This window comes from Pimephales promelas, chromosome 1 (assembly GCF_988280905.1).
Source record: "Pimephales promelas chromosome 1, fPimPro1.hap1.1, whole genome shotgun sequence".
In the NCBI taxonomy this organism is placed as follows: Eukaryota; Metazoa; Chordata; class Actinopteri; order Cypriniformes; family Leuciscidae; genus Pimephales; species Pimephales promelas.
In genome coordinates this window covers 42881474-42896842 of record NC_142769.1, presented here as the reverse complement: position 1 = coordinate 42896842, position 15369 = coordinate 42881474, and the positions used below count along the sequence as shown (strand labels likewise).

At 35.8% G+C, this 15369-nt stretch overlaps 1 protein-coding gene across 2 annotated transcripts; it reads right to left on the bottom strand.

The window, feature by feature from the left end:
• Positions 1-566: 566 nt before the first annotated feature.
• plekho2 (pleckstrin homology domain containing O2) lies at positions 567-15100 on the bottom strand. Of its 2 annotated transcripts, XM_039658722.2 has the most exons (7): positions 14872-15100; positions 9256-9405; positions 6880-7002; positions 4382-4486; positions 4179-4277; positions 1559-3180; positions 567-699 (listed from the first exon to the last, which is right to left on the bottom strand). In XM_039658722.2, the coding sequence occupies exons 1-6, from the start codon at positions 14878-14880 to the stop codon at positions 1561-1563; spliced, it is 2106 nt and encodes a 701-aa protein (XP_039514656.2). In that variant the 5' UTR covers positions 14881-15100; the 3' UTR covers positions 567-699; positions 1559-1560. The 2 variants fall into 2 exon arrangements, with proteins under 2 accessions (XP_039514656.2, XP_039514655.2); XM_039658721.2 differs by lacking the exon at positions 567-699 and having other exon boundaries at positions 1364-3180.
• Between the last annotated feature and the right edge of the window lie 269 nt (positions 15101-15369).

The window sequence follows — 15369 nt, the reverse complement described above, 5'->3', positions numbered from 1 at the left end:
GACATTTATGTACTTTCTATTAATCAAAGAATCATGAAAATAAAAATCTATTACGGCTTCAACACTGTACAACTGTTTTTGAACAGATAATATCAAATAATTTCCATCACAAGACTAAACTACATAACAGAAGTTATTTTAAATTATAATAATAATATTTCACAATATTGTTGTTTTTTACTGGATTTTGATCAAATAAATTAGTATTGGGAAGCATAAGAGATTATGAAAGAAGACTTTTTTTAAAATCGCACCAATCTCAAACTTTAGAACGGTAACATTAGTCAAAATTTTAAATAGTAAAATGTATATTCTTTTACATTGGGCAATCTCAAAGATTATCATGGAATAATGTTTACACTTTCATGTCATAATCATTCACCTTTACTATGATTTTATATCCGATACATTTAAAATGAAATATTTCAGAACTGAATAGCCATCATGCTAACACAAAACAGTAAATGTAAACTCTGGCCTGCACTTTCACAACAGACATGGACCAGGAAATATATAGTAATATTGTATATCCATGTGCTATATATTTTGTTTTAAACTGTGATTAACTATTATTTATTATATTTTAGGTACGGTATTTTATGATCATCAAGGTTTAAAGGTGCTGTAATTATTATTATTATTTTTAGATATCACTGAAATGGATGTCTTCAGAAAAACACTTGTCTCTTCGACTTGGCTCTGTAAATAGCAAAAATAAGTGTCAGGAGAGCAGCCAATCAGAAAACTGTGAATTACCGTGCACATTCGGGTTGGCTGAGAAGGCGGAGTTTTGAAAAGAGGATGTGTGGTTAAAGGGACGGGTGGTCTAATTCAGTTTAGTTAGCAAAATGGCTGCAATATCTTAACAGTATTTTTAAAGTGGGAAATTAGGGCTTGTGAACAAAACATGCAAGTACAACTTCAAAAAGCACTTCAGTATCTCTCCTCGATTTCTCATTTTCACCAGCTAACTTAATGTCTAATGTCCCTTCACACGATTTTAACTCTTTTTTTACAGGAGTTGCAGTGCAAAACTCAAAATACAACATAAACCGTTTAACAAAAGTGTTAACGTAAAAAGCTAGCTTATCCCAATAGTGGTTATGTGCACACGTTATTTATGGGGATTTGACATCTGATACACAAGCCACACATTTTGTGTACAACACATCTTCAAATCGACAGAACAAAGTGCGATATATAACTAAGACCAAAATCATTAGGAAATGATGGAATAAGAAACAAACCCTAAAGAGAGTCTGAAAGAAGCTAAAAACACACTTGATATTACAGCAGGTGAGCTAACTAGCTGTTTCTCCACAAAATAAAATGTTTAGTTTTTACTTTTTTTTGAGAGAAAATGGTTTGTCAGCCTTGCAACAATACGTAGGGCTGCAGTATCACCATCTAGAGGCTACGTAGCTACATTAGCAAAACTGTAAGGCATCTTAGCTTGGAGATTTTAAAAAATGGGTTTGCAAGAATTGCATTTGATCATTAGCATACTGTACATTTTCAGCATAGATCATCCCTATAGGTTATTTCCACCAACACTTACCATTACAAACTTAATCTGTTGCTTTTGTTATGATCTTTAAGGCTCCTGGCTTCCCGTAAGAACTGCTCAGCTTTCCTGAGCTTCTCCATTGCTTCATTGAGCAAGACCTCTGGTCTCGTTTCCGACTTCATTTCCGCCTCTCCACTCTGTCCAGTTGCGATTGAATTCAGCATATCTCCCGTCGCTTCTATCTCAAAAGACACTTTGCTTTGCAAGTCCTTCACGCCACTTCCATGCCGTTTTATTGGTAACTCTTTTCCCTTGAGATCCACCATCTCTGCATCCTCCCCAAGGAGGTCTCCCAGAGATGCGGAGCGAGACTTGGAAGAATGCTTGAGAGGCATGGAGAGAAACAGGGGCTTGTTGGCACAATAGCTTGTGGTCGGACTTGCACTGGGAACTAAGGTCTCTGGGGTGGTGGACGGGGTTTTTAACGATGGCTCCTCCAAACTCTTCGCTTTGCCGTCAGATGGTTCTAGATCATCCTCGCTGGTCTCTAAATCTAGTACCTGGGAGCTTCCTTTGAGGTTTGGGGAGGACGGCGTAACTTGGTCACCAGTCTCAGACTCTTCTCCTGAGTGTTGACCACTGTCTAAAGACTTCTCCTCCAACTCTTCGCTTGACACATCACCAACAGGCTCAGTTTTGGGTTCGGGAATCATCAATTTGAGGTCATCTGTTTTTGAAGATTGCTCAGAGACCTTTTCTGAAGACAAAATGGTGGTGTCGGTAAGGACCATTGGGCCACTTTGTGGGGAACTGTCCTCCTTTTTGGCAGGTGCCTTAAATTGCTTCTTCTTGGGTGGAGCAGGGGGACCAGGACTCTTTTTTACAGATTCAGGGGTCGAAAGTGGAGTGAGATTAAGTTGGCGAGGTTGTTCTTCCGAGGTTGCCACTTCACTGGCTTTCTTCAAATTTGTCCCTTCTTGTTCAGCACTAGGTTCTTTTGATGGCATAGAGGGTGAATCCCACATTACTACTTGGGGTTTCATTACCTTTTTGGATACAACAAAGGTCTCTCCCTCTTCTGACTTGTTCTGGTCTTCTTTGTCGTTTGAAGCTCCATTCACTTTGGTAACTTCAACATCAACCTCCTCATTTTTCTCTTGAGTTTCTTTTTCCTCTGTTGTGACTGTGGCTTGTGTTACCGGTTGGTTGGGCTTCATGTGTTTGGATGGAGGATCAGGGGGCTGGACGCTCTTGGTGGAGGGGGTTCGTTCAGAAGTGTCTGTGCCATCTGTTTTAACCTCTACTTTACTGTCTGAGATATTCTCCTCAACAGCAGCCTCATCAACAGAAACAACGCAGGGTTTCATTTCCTTTGATGGAGGCATCGGTGGCATTAGAATCTTCTTTTGCGGTGCAGCTTCCTCATTTTTGGGCTCATCTTCTTTATGGATTTCACAGGGTTTGTTGTCTTTCGATGGCGGCATGGGTGGCTTAATATCTTTCTTCTGAGGTGTGGCCTCTTCATCGATGTCCTCCTTTTGAATACTGTTCATGGTCACAGATGGTTCAGTTTGTTTATCCTCTTCTGTATTCAAGCAATGAGTTCCATTTGGCATGATAACGTCACCATCAAGGTCCAGTCTCAATATTCCATCACTTGAGACATTCGCAACCTGTAAGAAAAGCCAGAATAGTATATTTAGAGGATATTGCTGGATTATTGTACTCAGGCATTTCACAATATTTCTATTCAAAAGTTTTGGGTCAGTACGATAAAATAAAATAAACATTGAAAATAAAATGTTTGCAAATTTAATTGTGCATGCTCATTTCCTTTATTAGCTTATGCCGTTCGATGGCTATATTAAGTTAATACATTTTATTAAAAGCATTTATTTTATCTTTCAGTATTTTTGTATTTAATAGTTTTAGACACATTATAATTTTTGCCATTTATTGGCCAAAATTGTATCCATGTATCCCTAATTATCCTCCAGCAGGGATTACAGCCCGACCAATAAAGGATTTTGAAGGCCGATACCGATACAAATATTTTTGGGTTTTAAAATCCGATATTACGATATATCGGCCGATATTTTTTTTTTTATTAAATATTGTTGGATTTCACACACGTGTAAAAGAAAAGCTAACTTTTCTGCACAAGATACATTTTATACTTTTTCTCTATGTCTAAATGTTCACTCCTCGCAAGTATAACTTACATATTACAATGCAGGGACTGTAACTAGAGATATGCTAGTTATAAATACAGTAATCATTACTTTATTTAGGCAGAAAAATTTCATTGTGGTTTCCAAGCTCATTAATGTTAACATTAGCGGTGTTCCACTGATGATAGTGGCATTAGCTTGCTTTGTGGTTAGCCAGTCTATGATGAGCCATAATTTAGCAATAGCTAACATCATACTGCAAATTGTAAAACATACATTTTCAATATAACAGGCCAAGGAGAGATGATTAAAGCGTGTTTCGTCCGTTTTTATTTTATTTTTTAAATATTCATTTTTCGGGCATTTATAACTGCCGATACCGATATTATGGAAAATGCCTAATATCGGCCGGCCGATATATCGGTCTGGCTCTAGCAGGGATGATAAATGTTAAAACGATGTTGTAAATGTTTTGTATGTTTGAAACAATTATATCATACCTCTTTCATGTGTACCCTTGTTGGGGGTCTTCTTCCATGGTTCCCCTTAGGTCGGGTTCGAGTAACATGTTCTAATGAGCAGGTTTCATCGACTTTTACCTGAGATATAAAACATAAAAATATTTTGCATGGCATGGCCCTATTTATGTAGAGCTGTCTTCAAATATCACAGTAAAGTTCAACAGCTGAACAATGAACAGTACCTCATCAAAAATTTTGTTCTTTGCCTTATTGATTCCTTCACCGAGTGCCTTAATCCAGGCTTCTTTTTCCTCAGGATTTTGTGCCTGAAGTTTGACATCTTGGACCTAAAATGAACACAACAAATTTAGAAGTCTTTGAAAATAGTATATGCATACACATAAATAAAACATAGAAAAAAATGACAGCTTCAGTTGCACATGCTAAACCATATTCTGAAATAACCCTGGATTCAATGTCATGTTGCCCGCCTAATATTATGGTGGACCACATGCATTACCTGCAGACCACATTTTAACGTATATATTCAGTACTCTATAAAGGTTTTATCTAGTGTCCAGTTCATATTTTGCAATGAACATCCCTAAATACTGGAAACATCATCAAAGATTAACATTCAGATTTGTCCGTGGGATGTTTGTTTTCATGTCCCATTGTTGAGCGGTGTTAGGTTTATATAAAGTGTGTCTAGCTTCCTGTATTTTGCAAGGCTCAGCATGAGCCTCCAAAGTACTAGTCACCTAAAAAAAAGAAGTGAAAAGATTTATGTTTTTAGAGTAGGGTGTGCCTAAAATATTCATAAAAAAAGTGAAACAGGAGGGTTTGGAATCTCTTAAATCTCTAAACTCTTTTCAAGAACTACAGTGCTTGACGTTTAATTATAAAATAAAACACTAGGCTGTGGCGTCTGACTCATTCAGCTGGCTGGTCACAATATTCAGGAGAGGAAAATGTGACATGATGGTCTGGCTGTTCTTTAAACACACACACACACACACACACACACATTTTCTCTTCTAGAGAAGTCTCTTGACATCTGCTGAGCTCTTTGCAGTTCGCCAACGCTTCGCTCTCGTCATCTGTTAGTAATAAAGCATATTTCGCCAGTTAGGTATCTTCCGCATTTCTAAAGTCCTCTCCCCACCTCCAAGACTCTCTAGATTCAGTGCACATGGACTCACGTGTAGTAAACCCTAAATATATTGAACACGCTAAAGACTTCTACCCATATTTACAGAATAAATTAGATCTTTTTGTAATTGATATAGGTTCATAGAGCACTATGACACATACTGTGTATGTCTGAAAGTTATGACATATGCATTTCACTCCCTTAGGATGAAGTCATCATTTACCATCAACTAATGCGCTAGGAAACAACAGTTTGACACAAAGTAACAATTCAGCAGTCATAAGCATAAAGTGAATCAAATCTTTTTGTCAAAACGAAAAAATCTTAAAACTGTATCTCGATCAATTATATGTCATTCTTTCTCACACATCTATTAATTTATTCAAAAATACATTAATAATGTAAATCATACAAACAATGATTTCAATAGACCTCTTTTATTATTAACAAGCTTTCAATTTCTGAATTCAAATGCATTTATGTGGGGCATAACATTAAATTATAAATTGGTAAAACCATCTAAAGTGCTCATTAAAAGAAGTATAAACAAAGACTATTTTCAATATTTACTATTATACTTACAAGTATTTACATTATTACATACATACGAACTGTAACAACACAAGTTGAAGTACTAAAATTATTGAAACTAAATCTGAAATAAAAGTAAAGATAAATACAAATTTAAATACTTTAAAAGTATATAAATTACACTTTAATAACACAATTATTTAAAGTGTAAGAAAAATAATCTAATTTTGAGTTAACCTATCTAAGCAATTTTTTTTACAATATACATACACTCTACGGAGGAAAATCCACTTTTCACTAGAAAGTGAAAAAACTGATGGTTTGCGGCTGTTTTGATATACCACAAGTATTTGTAAGGTTACACAGGAAATCTTGCCTCTGCCCTTTTGAATATATAAACACTAGAACAGGAAGTGATGCTCTGCATAAGGTTGTCTTATTTTTCTCATGATTTCTGGGTTAACATTTTAACTTATTGAGTTGAGACTTTTCAACAAAACGTTAGAAACATGTGAAAACTGGGCTATGAAACCTTTGTGGTGCTAATCGTGAAGTACAGTGCCAAAAAACACACCAAGATAAAATTAGAAAAATCTGAAACATAGAACAAGATCTCCCAGAATTAAGTCCTGTACCACAGGATGTTTATACATTTTTATCTTACATTTTATAAGTGTTGCAATATTTGACACCAAGGACAAAGACAAGCGCGACTCAGCTGTTTTGAACATGCAACAGCCGACCTTTCACATACGCTTTCTGGCGTTATTTACAGTAAATGTGAAACCAGTGAAGTGGCACAGAGCATGAGTAACTGCCTCATCATTGGTCATGTGTCCGTTCAGATATGTGTCTGATTCATTAGACTCAGTACAATGACCTAGTGTGCCTCTAGTGCGTGCCATATTGAACTAATGACGTCACAACAGCAAGCCAGCCATCGACAACTGTGTATTGCATTGTCATCCTAATGTGAGCCACTCTTTATATCACATACAAAAGGAATGGTAGACTGATATATTTGACATTGTACTGTGCTGAAATGTTAATTATTACCTTGTTACCGCTCTTGGGGCTTCGTATTAGTACCAGTCTGTGTTTCTTCTTGAAAGGACTCTTTAACTCGTGACAAGTGACATAGTTGTCCAAGTCCACTTTCTCCAGGCATGTTGTCAATTCCTGCACGACAGGGAAAAGTTTTCTATTTGTAAAAGGATAAACCAAAAAAAATGATACTTCAGAAGCTGCTAATTTATGATGTTTTAGCTACGTTCCATTTAGAAGGATAGCTCATTCAAAAATTATAATTCTGTCATCATTCACTCCCACTCATGTTGTTTCAAACCTGTATGACTGACTTTCTTCCATGGAAAACAGATAGCAGAATGTTCACACTGCATAAAGGCTAAATATAGTCATTATGACTTGTCCACTACATATCAGTTTTTTTAGACTATTTGTGCGTGTTAAAGGGCTAGTTCACTTTGAAATTAAATTTTGGTATGTTTTAGCTTACCTCAAGGGCATCCAAGATGTAGGTGTCTTTGTTTCCACAGTATTTTCAACTTTGATATTTTTAGGTCAAACCGTTCTTGTCTGTCAGTCGTATAATGGAAGTCTATGGGGTCCACCTCAAAGAGCATGCACAGAGAAGTCCAAATTAAACATGATTTAATGACTCGTAAATATAAGTACACATTGATGGCCTAAGACACGTAATGAGCGGTTTGTGTGAGAAAAATATCTAAATATGAGTTTAAAATAAAATAAAACAATTAAAACAATAAGTGACGTAAACGCACGAGATATCACTTTCCGGAGCTTGCGCAGACCGAAGCGTCCACGCCCTCAGATCACTTGGACGTGACTGTGATTACATGAGGTAAAAACAATATAAACACTGTTCATTTTCTCACACAAACCGCTCGTTTCGTGTCTTATGCCATCAATGTGTTCTTACATTTATGAGTCATTAAATCACGTTTAATTTGGACTTCTCTATGCATGCTCTTTGAGGTGGTGACCATAGACCTCCATTATATGACTGACAGACAAGAACGGTTTGACCTAAAAATATCAAAATTGAAAATACTGTGGAAACAAAGACACCTACATCTTGGATGCACTTGAGGTAACTCAAGTTAAGAACAGATCCAGAAATCTAACCACTGTGGTCATCATTCGCTTTTATTGTATGAAAAAAAAGATGCCTGGACATTCAGCTAAAAATAACAGATAAAGGAGAGACATACCGATTTAAAAAGATGGTAGTGAGTAAACGACAGAATTTTCATGGGTTTCAAGTCCCCCTGAGGTGAAAACGTTTTGTTTATATGTCTGCTGTTTTTTTAATATGTTTTAAGACGAATCATGTGTAAATTCACAAGTCAACACCATTGCTGAGTATTTTCTCCTTAAAACTGCAGTGAACCAAAGACAGTTTCAAAAACAAGGTTTGAAATCGCTAATGTTTCTAACGTCACAAACTACCTTGTAACCAATCACGTCAATTTGTGGATCTCTGGGCTAGTATAAAAGAGTGGACGTGGGCTAATTTGCATATATTTGCATATTTTCACCATATTCATAAAAACGCATATACCAAATAAGGCAAGGGTGTAGTTACATTCAAGCTATTTTAAGGCATGAAGAATTTTTTAAAAACGTTTGAATATGTAATTTTTAAAATGACTAAATTAAATAAAAATATAACTACAAAATAAAACTGAAATTTAATTTAACAAATTAATTAAACATAATTAGTCAAATTAAATACCTTATAGACAAAATGGAAAGACTAAAACAAAAAAAAGTTCATAGTCACATAAGAGTATTGAGCTATAAAATTCAGTCTAACAGAAAAAAGAAATACATTTAATTGATTTCATTTGTGATTTTTCTTTTTTACTGAGTGTCTTCATTCTTCAAGTGAAGGTAGATGTTTAAAAGATTTATTTCACCAAAACAATTCAAAACTTGGCAGAGAAAAGAGCTCAATTTAAATGACTTGATAAAGCATAGATAGCTAATGATAAATCTAAATTCGTTCTGCTTTGCATTTGGGATGGAAATAAGTAAAGATCTATCCAAAGACTTTCTAGATTCTAGCTTTCTAGATAATTTGTGCACATTATTAATATGGAGACAAAATTAATTTCCATTTCTGTTGACACAGGAGGCTAATGCTAACCAATGCTATGCTTAAATGGATAGTTTTGACAATTTTGTCATCATTTACTCACTCTTATGTTGTTCCAAACCTAAATAAGTTTCTTTCCTCTGCTGTACACAAAATATGTTATTTTGAATAATGTCAGTAACCAAAGAGTTGATGGGCCCAATTGACTTCCATATATTATATTTTACTTGGAAATACCTCACATTATGTAAGTAAAAGGAGGTTGTTGTTTCATCATGATTTAACAGACTTACCTCATTCTCGTAAACCTCAATCACTGTTTGATCCAGGTGAATGTACCGGTCCTTGTAGCTGCTCAAGAACTTCCCTGAAGACTTCTTCAACCAGCCTGCCTTCCCAGCGATCCTCACCTCTGTAGGCTTGGCTGGCTCCTCTTTCACACCCTGTTTTGCCAAGGAATAAAGAATCAGCATTTCTTAGTGAAACAACATTTCAGTTTGACTTGGCATGCATTGAGATCTGAGTCCAGCGAGAGCATTCCTGAAATGGGAGGTTTGCATGTAGCAGATAGATTATCATTTTTGGCAGGTCCGGGTTTCATGTGACCTTCAACACCTTTTCAGACTTAATAAAAGGGACGGATGACTCCTTATTTCCACATCTGTTGCGTTTCATTTTTCACAGCCTTCTCATGACTTTTGAGGATCTTATCTAGTTTTATCATTTAGCATACTTTTAACCTTTAAAAGGTGCAATATTACTTGTGATAACACCCTTAAAAATAACACTTAAGCAGGTTTAATATCAAAAACATTTTAGATTAAGACATTTATAAATGTTTCCTTGTTGAATGTCAAAGCACTGAAAGTACTAATTGAAAATAAATAAAACCTCAAATAGAAAAATTTAAATAAATAAAAATTAAAAACTATAAACACATTCCTGGGGGGAAAAAAAATCGGCCAAGCCAAAAATGGCAAAATATTTAGTGGTCTTTTAATGGTCTTAACCATTTAAATTACAAGTCAGGAAATTTGCAAGAATTGCACAAATATTGTCAGTGTTTTTCCACTCAATGTTAAAGGTTTCAAACAGTTCATAACTAGTTGAAAAGTGTATCCCAGTTAATTTGAGTTTAATGTGGAACAAATATTCACTATAGGGTTCGAATCTAGACTCTGACCAGGCCAAAACATGAGCCTGACGGACTTCACAAGCAACTTCTTGATTATCTTTGCAATTTGGGCAGGAACATTGTCTAGTTAAAAAATAACATCTGATCATTCCTCTTTAGATAACAACATTTCATTTGTGGGAAGCAGGCCATTCCTAGTTTATGAAGCCAAAACTTGTTCTAACCGTCATGACAAGATACAGGCAAATATAGTTGTATGCCTTTTGAATAAAGTTTTGTGTATATAATTAGATTAACATAACCAAACGCACCCCCACGGCAGCTGTATTTGGACTTCCCAGGAATTTTCAATGCGAGGAAATTCCTCAGGATGTCTCTTTAGAGGGTCATTGAGCTGTTTTTCCACTTTCACTGAGGGACTTTGGAAAGAGCAGCGTGTGCTATAGAAGGTACAGGTGTCTGAGGGAGGAAAATGGGAAGAATGGGGGGGTTGGGGGGTGGTTCTCACACTGCCCTGTCCGGGGAACCAACATAGGCAACAGTGCCCTCGCTCATGCCCTCGCACTGTCTGTGCTGAGGGAGGAGATTGGAGCTTGAGGGAGCCTCTTTGTTTTTCTCGTTCTGTTTGTGTGTAAATTGGAGCAAAGCGCACAGGAACATCGCAACACGCTTGATGGAGAGAGGGAGAGAGAGAGAGAGAGAGAGAGAGAGAGAGAGAGAGAGAGAGAGAGAGAGAGTCTTTGGGTGGGACGGAAAAATCCATATTGTGAAAAAACAGAGGAGAGCAGAGAGAAGCAGAGCATGCAGTGTTTTAAAGCACAAAATAAGCCAAGACATGTGCTAACCTCACTTTAGTCAAACAGGAACTTGCAGTACTAGATGAGATAATTTAAGAAAGCGAGAAGTTTCATTAGTGGTATAGTGACTGAGGCTAGCACTAGTATTGCAATTGCTCATACTTAGGTTTGTGTTGTGAAAATCGTTAACACCCAATACATTTTGCAGAGTATGAAAACATGATCATATATGGTTTTCACATGGTGATAAAATGGATTCTTCTGACTTTCTAAAAATTCTAAACATTAATTCATATAACGTTTATAGTGACGTACTTGATAGGAAGAGCCATCTTATTGTGTTTGGCACGCAGTGTACAAAATCATTTGGTCAATAAGTCATGTTTTTGCATTACTTTTACTCAAAAATAATTTATGCAATGTCAACTTTATGTTTTATAAGTTATACGAGATTCAACTGGATTTAAGTCGGTTTTAATATAATTTAAGTTGAAATTACTTGCAACAGCTAACTTGACTACACTTGATTTAAAGAAGCAACAGAACTCAAGTTAAGACATTTTTTACAGTGTCATTTTTTTTTTTTGGTTGTTTGCCGTTTTGAAACTTTGAAACTGTGCCGAGTTACATTTTTTTTCTTGGTAATTTAGCATGCAGTGTTCATACGCTTTGCACACTCACCCCCTTGAACATTTCTGGCCTCACCCTCGATTTATATAATAAAAATTATTCATAATAATAATTTTAACCTTATTTAAAGGTAAAGTTTGATGTCACGATGACAAAAAACAACACACAATACATAACATAAAAATAAAACAATACTAAAACTACTTTAAAAGTTGCTTCTTATAGCAGTTAACATAAGACAAAGACATAAAAACAATACATAAGTGAATTTCAGACTCTGAAATCTACACTTCCAAAATTTTAATGCAGAATATGCTAGAAGCTTCATGCATAAACTACTATTCTCTTGATTATTGAGTGCGGTATATCTTAGCAATCATATGTTTCATATCCATACAAAAAGCCATGCATGCACAAAGCTCCATTTGGGTCAAATATCAGAGCTCTATGCTGTGCGCTGACCTGGGCGGTGTCAACTCGCTCCACATCTAAATATGAATCATCTGTGCGGTTTTTCTCAAGACCAGAGCGACTGAACCTGTTCAAAGACTCAAACTGCAAATTTTGGCGAGCATCTAACGTTCCATCGATGAATAACAGTCTAAAGACAAATGGAAACCTGTCCACCCAAACAACTATTGCAGTATCGTTGTAGATATCTGCAAATTCTCCAGCGGGGAAGTGTAAAACATGAACACCAATAGGAGAAGTATAAAAGAGGAAATAGTAACCGAAGATTTTACAGGAATAAGGTATTCTCGCTAAACTAGTTCTTACCAATAGCTTAACAGAAAGGATACAGCAGGGAAAACTATCAGTGTGAAACCAGGTCAATCTTAACAAAGAGGGAATCAATTGGAATGCGCAAGTGCTTTTGCATCTCACTGCTTTTAGTGGGTGCATGCTGTGGCCAGGCGGCTCAAACTCAGAGCCGGAATGTTTAAGGCTGATGGTTTGAGCCCTGCAATGGAAATACTGTAGGTGCAGCTTGTTTTGGTCATTTATACCATTATATAAAGGGACCAACCAAAGTTCATTTTGTTTTTATGTGCTACTTAGGGGCTGGTAAATATAAAATGGTTGATACCACAGTAAAAAGTCATTAAAACAATTACATATCATTATAAAAAAAGAAATTAGCAGAAATATGTGTAGAATATTTCGCATTTCTGTCGATCCCAAAAAAGTACACTACTGCCGCATGTTTGGAGTCAGTACGTTTTCTTAATACTTCTATTCAGCCAGGATGCATTAAATTGATCAAAAGTGTCAGTAAAGACATTTATAATGTTACAAAAGATTTCTGATTCAGATAAAAGCTCTTCTTTTTAACTTTATATTTGCCAAAGAATTTGTTCAATGTACCATGGTTTTCACAAAATTGGTATGCAGCACAATTGTTTTCAACACTGATGATAATAATAAGAAATGTTTTTCGAGCAGAAAATCAGCATATTAGAATGATCTCGTGACTTACGTCTGGAGTAATGAATATTTTAAATTGCAATAATATTTCCCAATATTTCTATATTTTAATAAATGAAGCCTTGGAGAGCATAAGGGGCATCTTTTAAAAACGTTTAAAAGATCTAACTCCAAACTTTTGAATGGTGTGTAATGGTAACTTTTCAAATCTGAATACATAATTCTGCTAATGCATATATCTTTATTTGCACTATGTGTTTCAAACAAAACCATTTAAATGTTTGTGTGCAAAATGCATCAGATGTTTAATGAACGGAGTGTGGGAGTCCTGGCGGGATTTGGGTCTTGCTCAAGGTTACAATGGTCGAAGCTCATGGTGTGATGCAGACATTAGGTTGATAGTGAAAATCTAAATGACTAAAAATAATATACAAGTGCTCTTTTACTGGTACTGCTTCTAAATGTATATGACAAACTGAAAAAGAAGAGGGGAGCCTCATTGGGGGATCTTCATAAAAAAATAATAATATAAGAATTAAAGAAAAAACAGTGAACAGAAAGTATGTCTAAAGTATATAAATCAAAGATCTAGTCCCACAACAACCAAAACTTACTATGACCACAACAGCAGCTGGTCTTTGTCTTAACGCCACATTAAATTGGGAATGTTTTTCCATGCTGTCATTAGGTTCAGATAAATATGGCATCAAATTGGCTGTAATTTACACAAGCGCCATTCAGGCAGCATTGAAGAAACAAATTCCTTGGATTCCTTGATACAAACATCTGTGACATTGAATCCCATTTAAACTCAGGATACTTCTGCTCTAACAAATGATACCCAAGATGGCATACTGATGTCAAGGTAATGCTGTCTCATTATATCAAAAGCTAAATAAAGATTCTAGCTATGTCTGTGTACACAACATATTAATAATTCGGTTTTAGCTTTGCCTTCCAGCACCACTGACCAACGTTACTTCCTCATTTCAGTAAACGTTTCCTGAAACAACTACTTCAAATAAGTTTAAAAAAAATATAGAGAGATAGATAGATAGATAGACAGATAGATAGATATTAACTGACAGACAGATAAATAGAAAGAGATACCTAGATAGATAGATAAAGGATCAAAAACATGCCAATAATAACCATCTATCTATCTATCTATCTATCTATCTATCTATCTATCTATCTATCTATCTATCTATCTATCCATCCATCTATCTATCTATCCATCTATCCATCTATCTATCTATCGTTCTATCTATCTATCGTTCTGTCTGTTGCTCTGTCAATTTATAATTTAACTTATTTGTCTATTTATAATTTAACTATCTGTCTGTCTAGTCTATCTATCTGTCTGTCTAGTCTATCTGTCTGTCTAGTCTATCTATCTATCTATCTATCTATCTATCTATCTATCTATCTATCTTTCTATCTATCTATCTATCTATCTATCTATCTATCTATCTATCTATATATCTATCTATCAGTTAACAAACGCAAGCTTTGACTTAGAGGGGCGTTGGATGCTGCAAAAGTACTTCCTGGTACCGATCTAAAAGCTACATCACCTCGACCTTTTGAACAAAATAGTCTTACACTGATTCTGCTGGACCATTTACAATAAGTTTTTTTTTTCTTTAGTTCACAAAGACGCTTCAAATAAACAAGTGATGCAACCCACCATTTTAACACTTAGTTTCCGAGAGAGAATAACAGTAACGTTACAGCACTAAGTCAAGTGAGTTTTAACAAAGTTAAACTTTAAAGTGAGTTTTACTTCACGCAGGCTATCGCCAATAATGGGGGTTGTGACAAAGGTAGTTTATTTTAAATAAAGTTTGTTATGCATTTTTAAATTTCACCTGTAAAACACCATATGTATATCGAAAAAGAAAGCTATATGAAATACTCACATCTTCCATGATATAAACACAAAGATCCCGTTATGCGCAAAAGAAAAAGCTCGACGCAGGACTTTATCTCGGGTTAAAACTGTTGATCTCTCTTCGTCTCAACTTTCTCACATCCAACATGACGATGAAAAACAAGGAACTGTGTACGAGTCTGAAATGTAACGGGACTCTCTGCAGCTCTTTTCCTCTTTCGACTTCAACAGTTAAGTTTGAGGCTTGAAAAAAAAAAAGTTTGGTTTCCGGTAAGTCCCCAAAAGTCTCTGCCGCTGCCAAGAGAGACACGGCTGCGTCTCAAAAAAACAGTGAGCTGCCTATCTAGAAAGCCTTGGAACGCCAAGAATTCGATCTCAATGCTTGGCCTCTTACAAAAATCCATTGACACCGACAGTGCGAGGTATAAAATGCCAATCTTGAGGGGACAAACTCAATAATCAAACGTGTGTTGGGACTAATTTCGATTCATCTCGCGCACCATTTGGTGTTCCTTACACTTTAAAA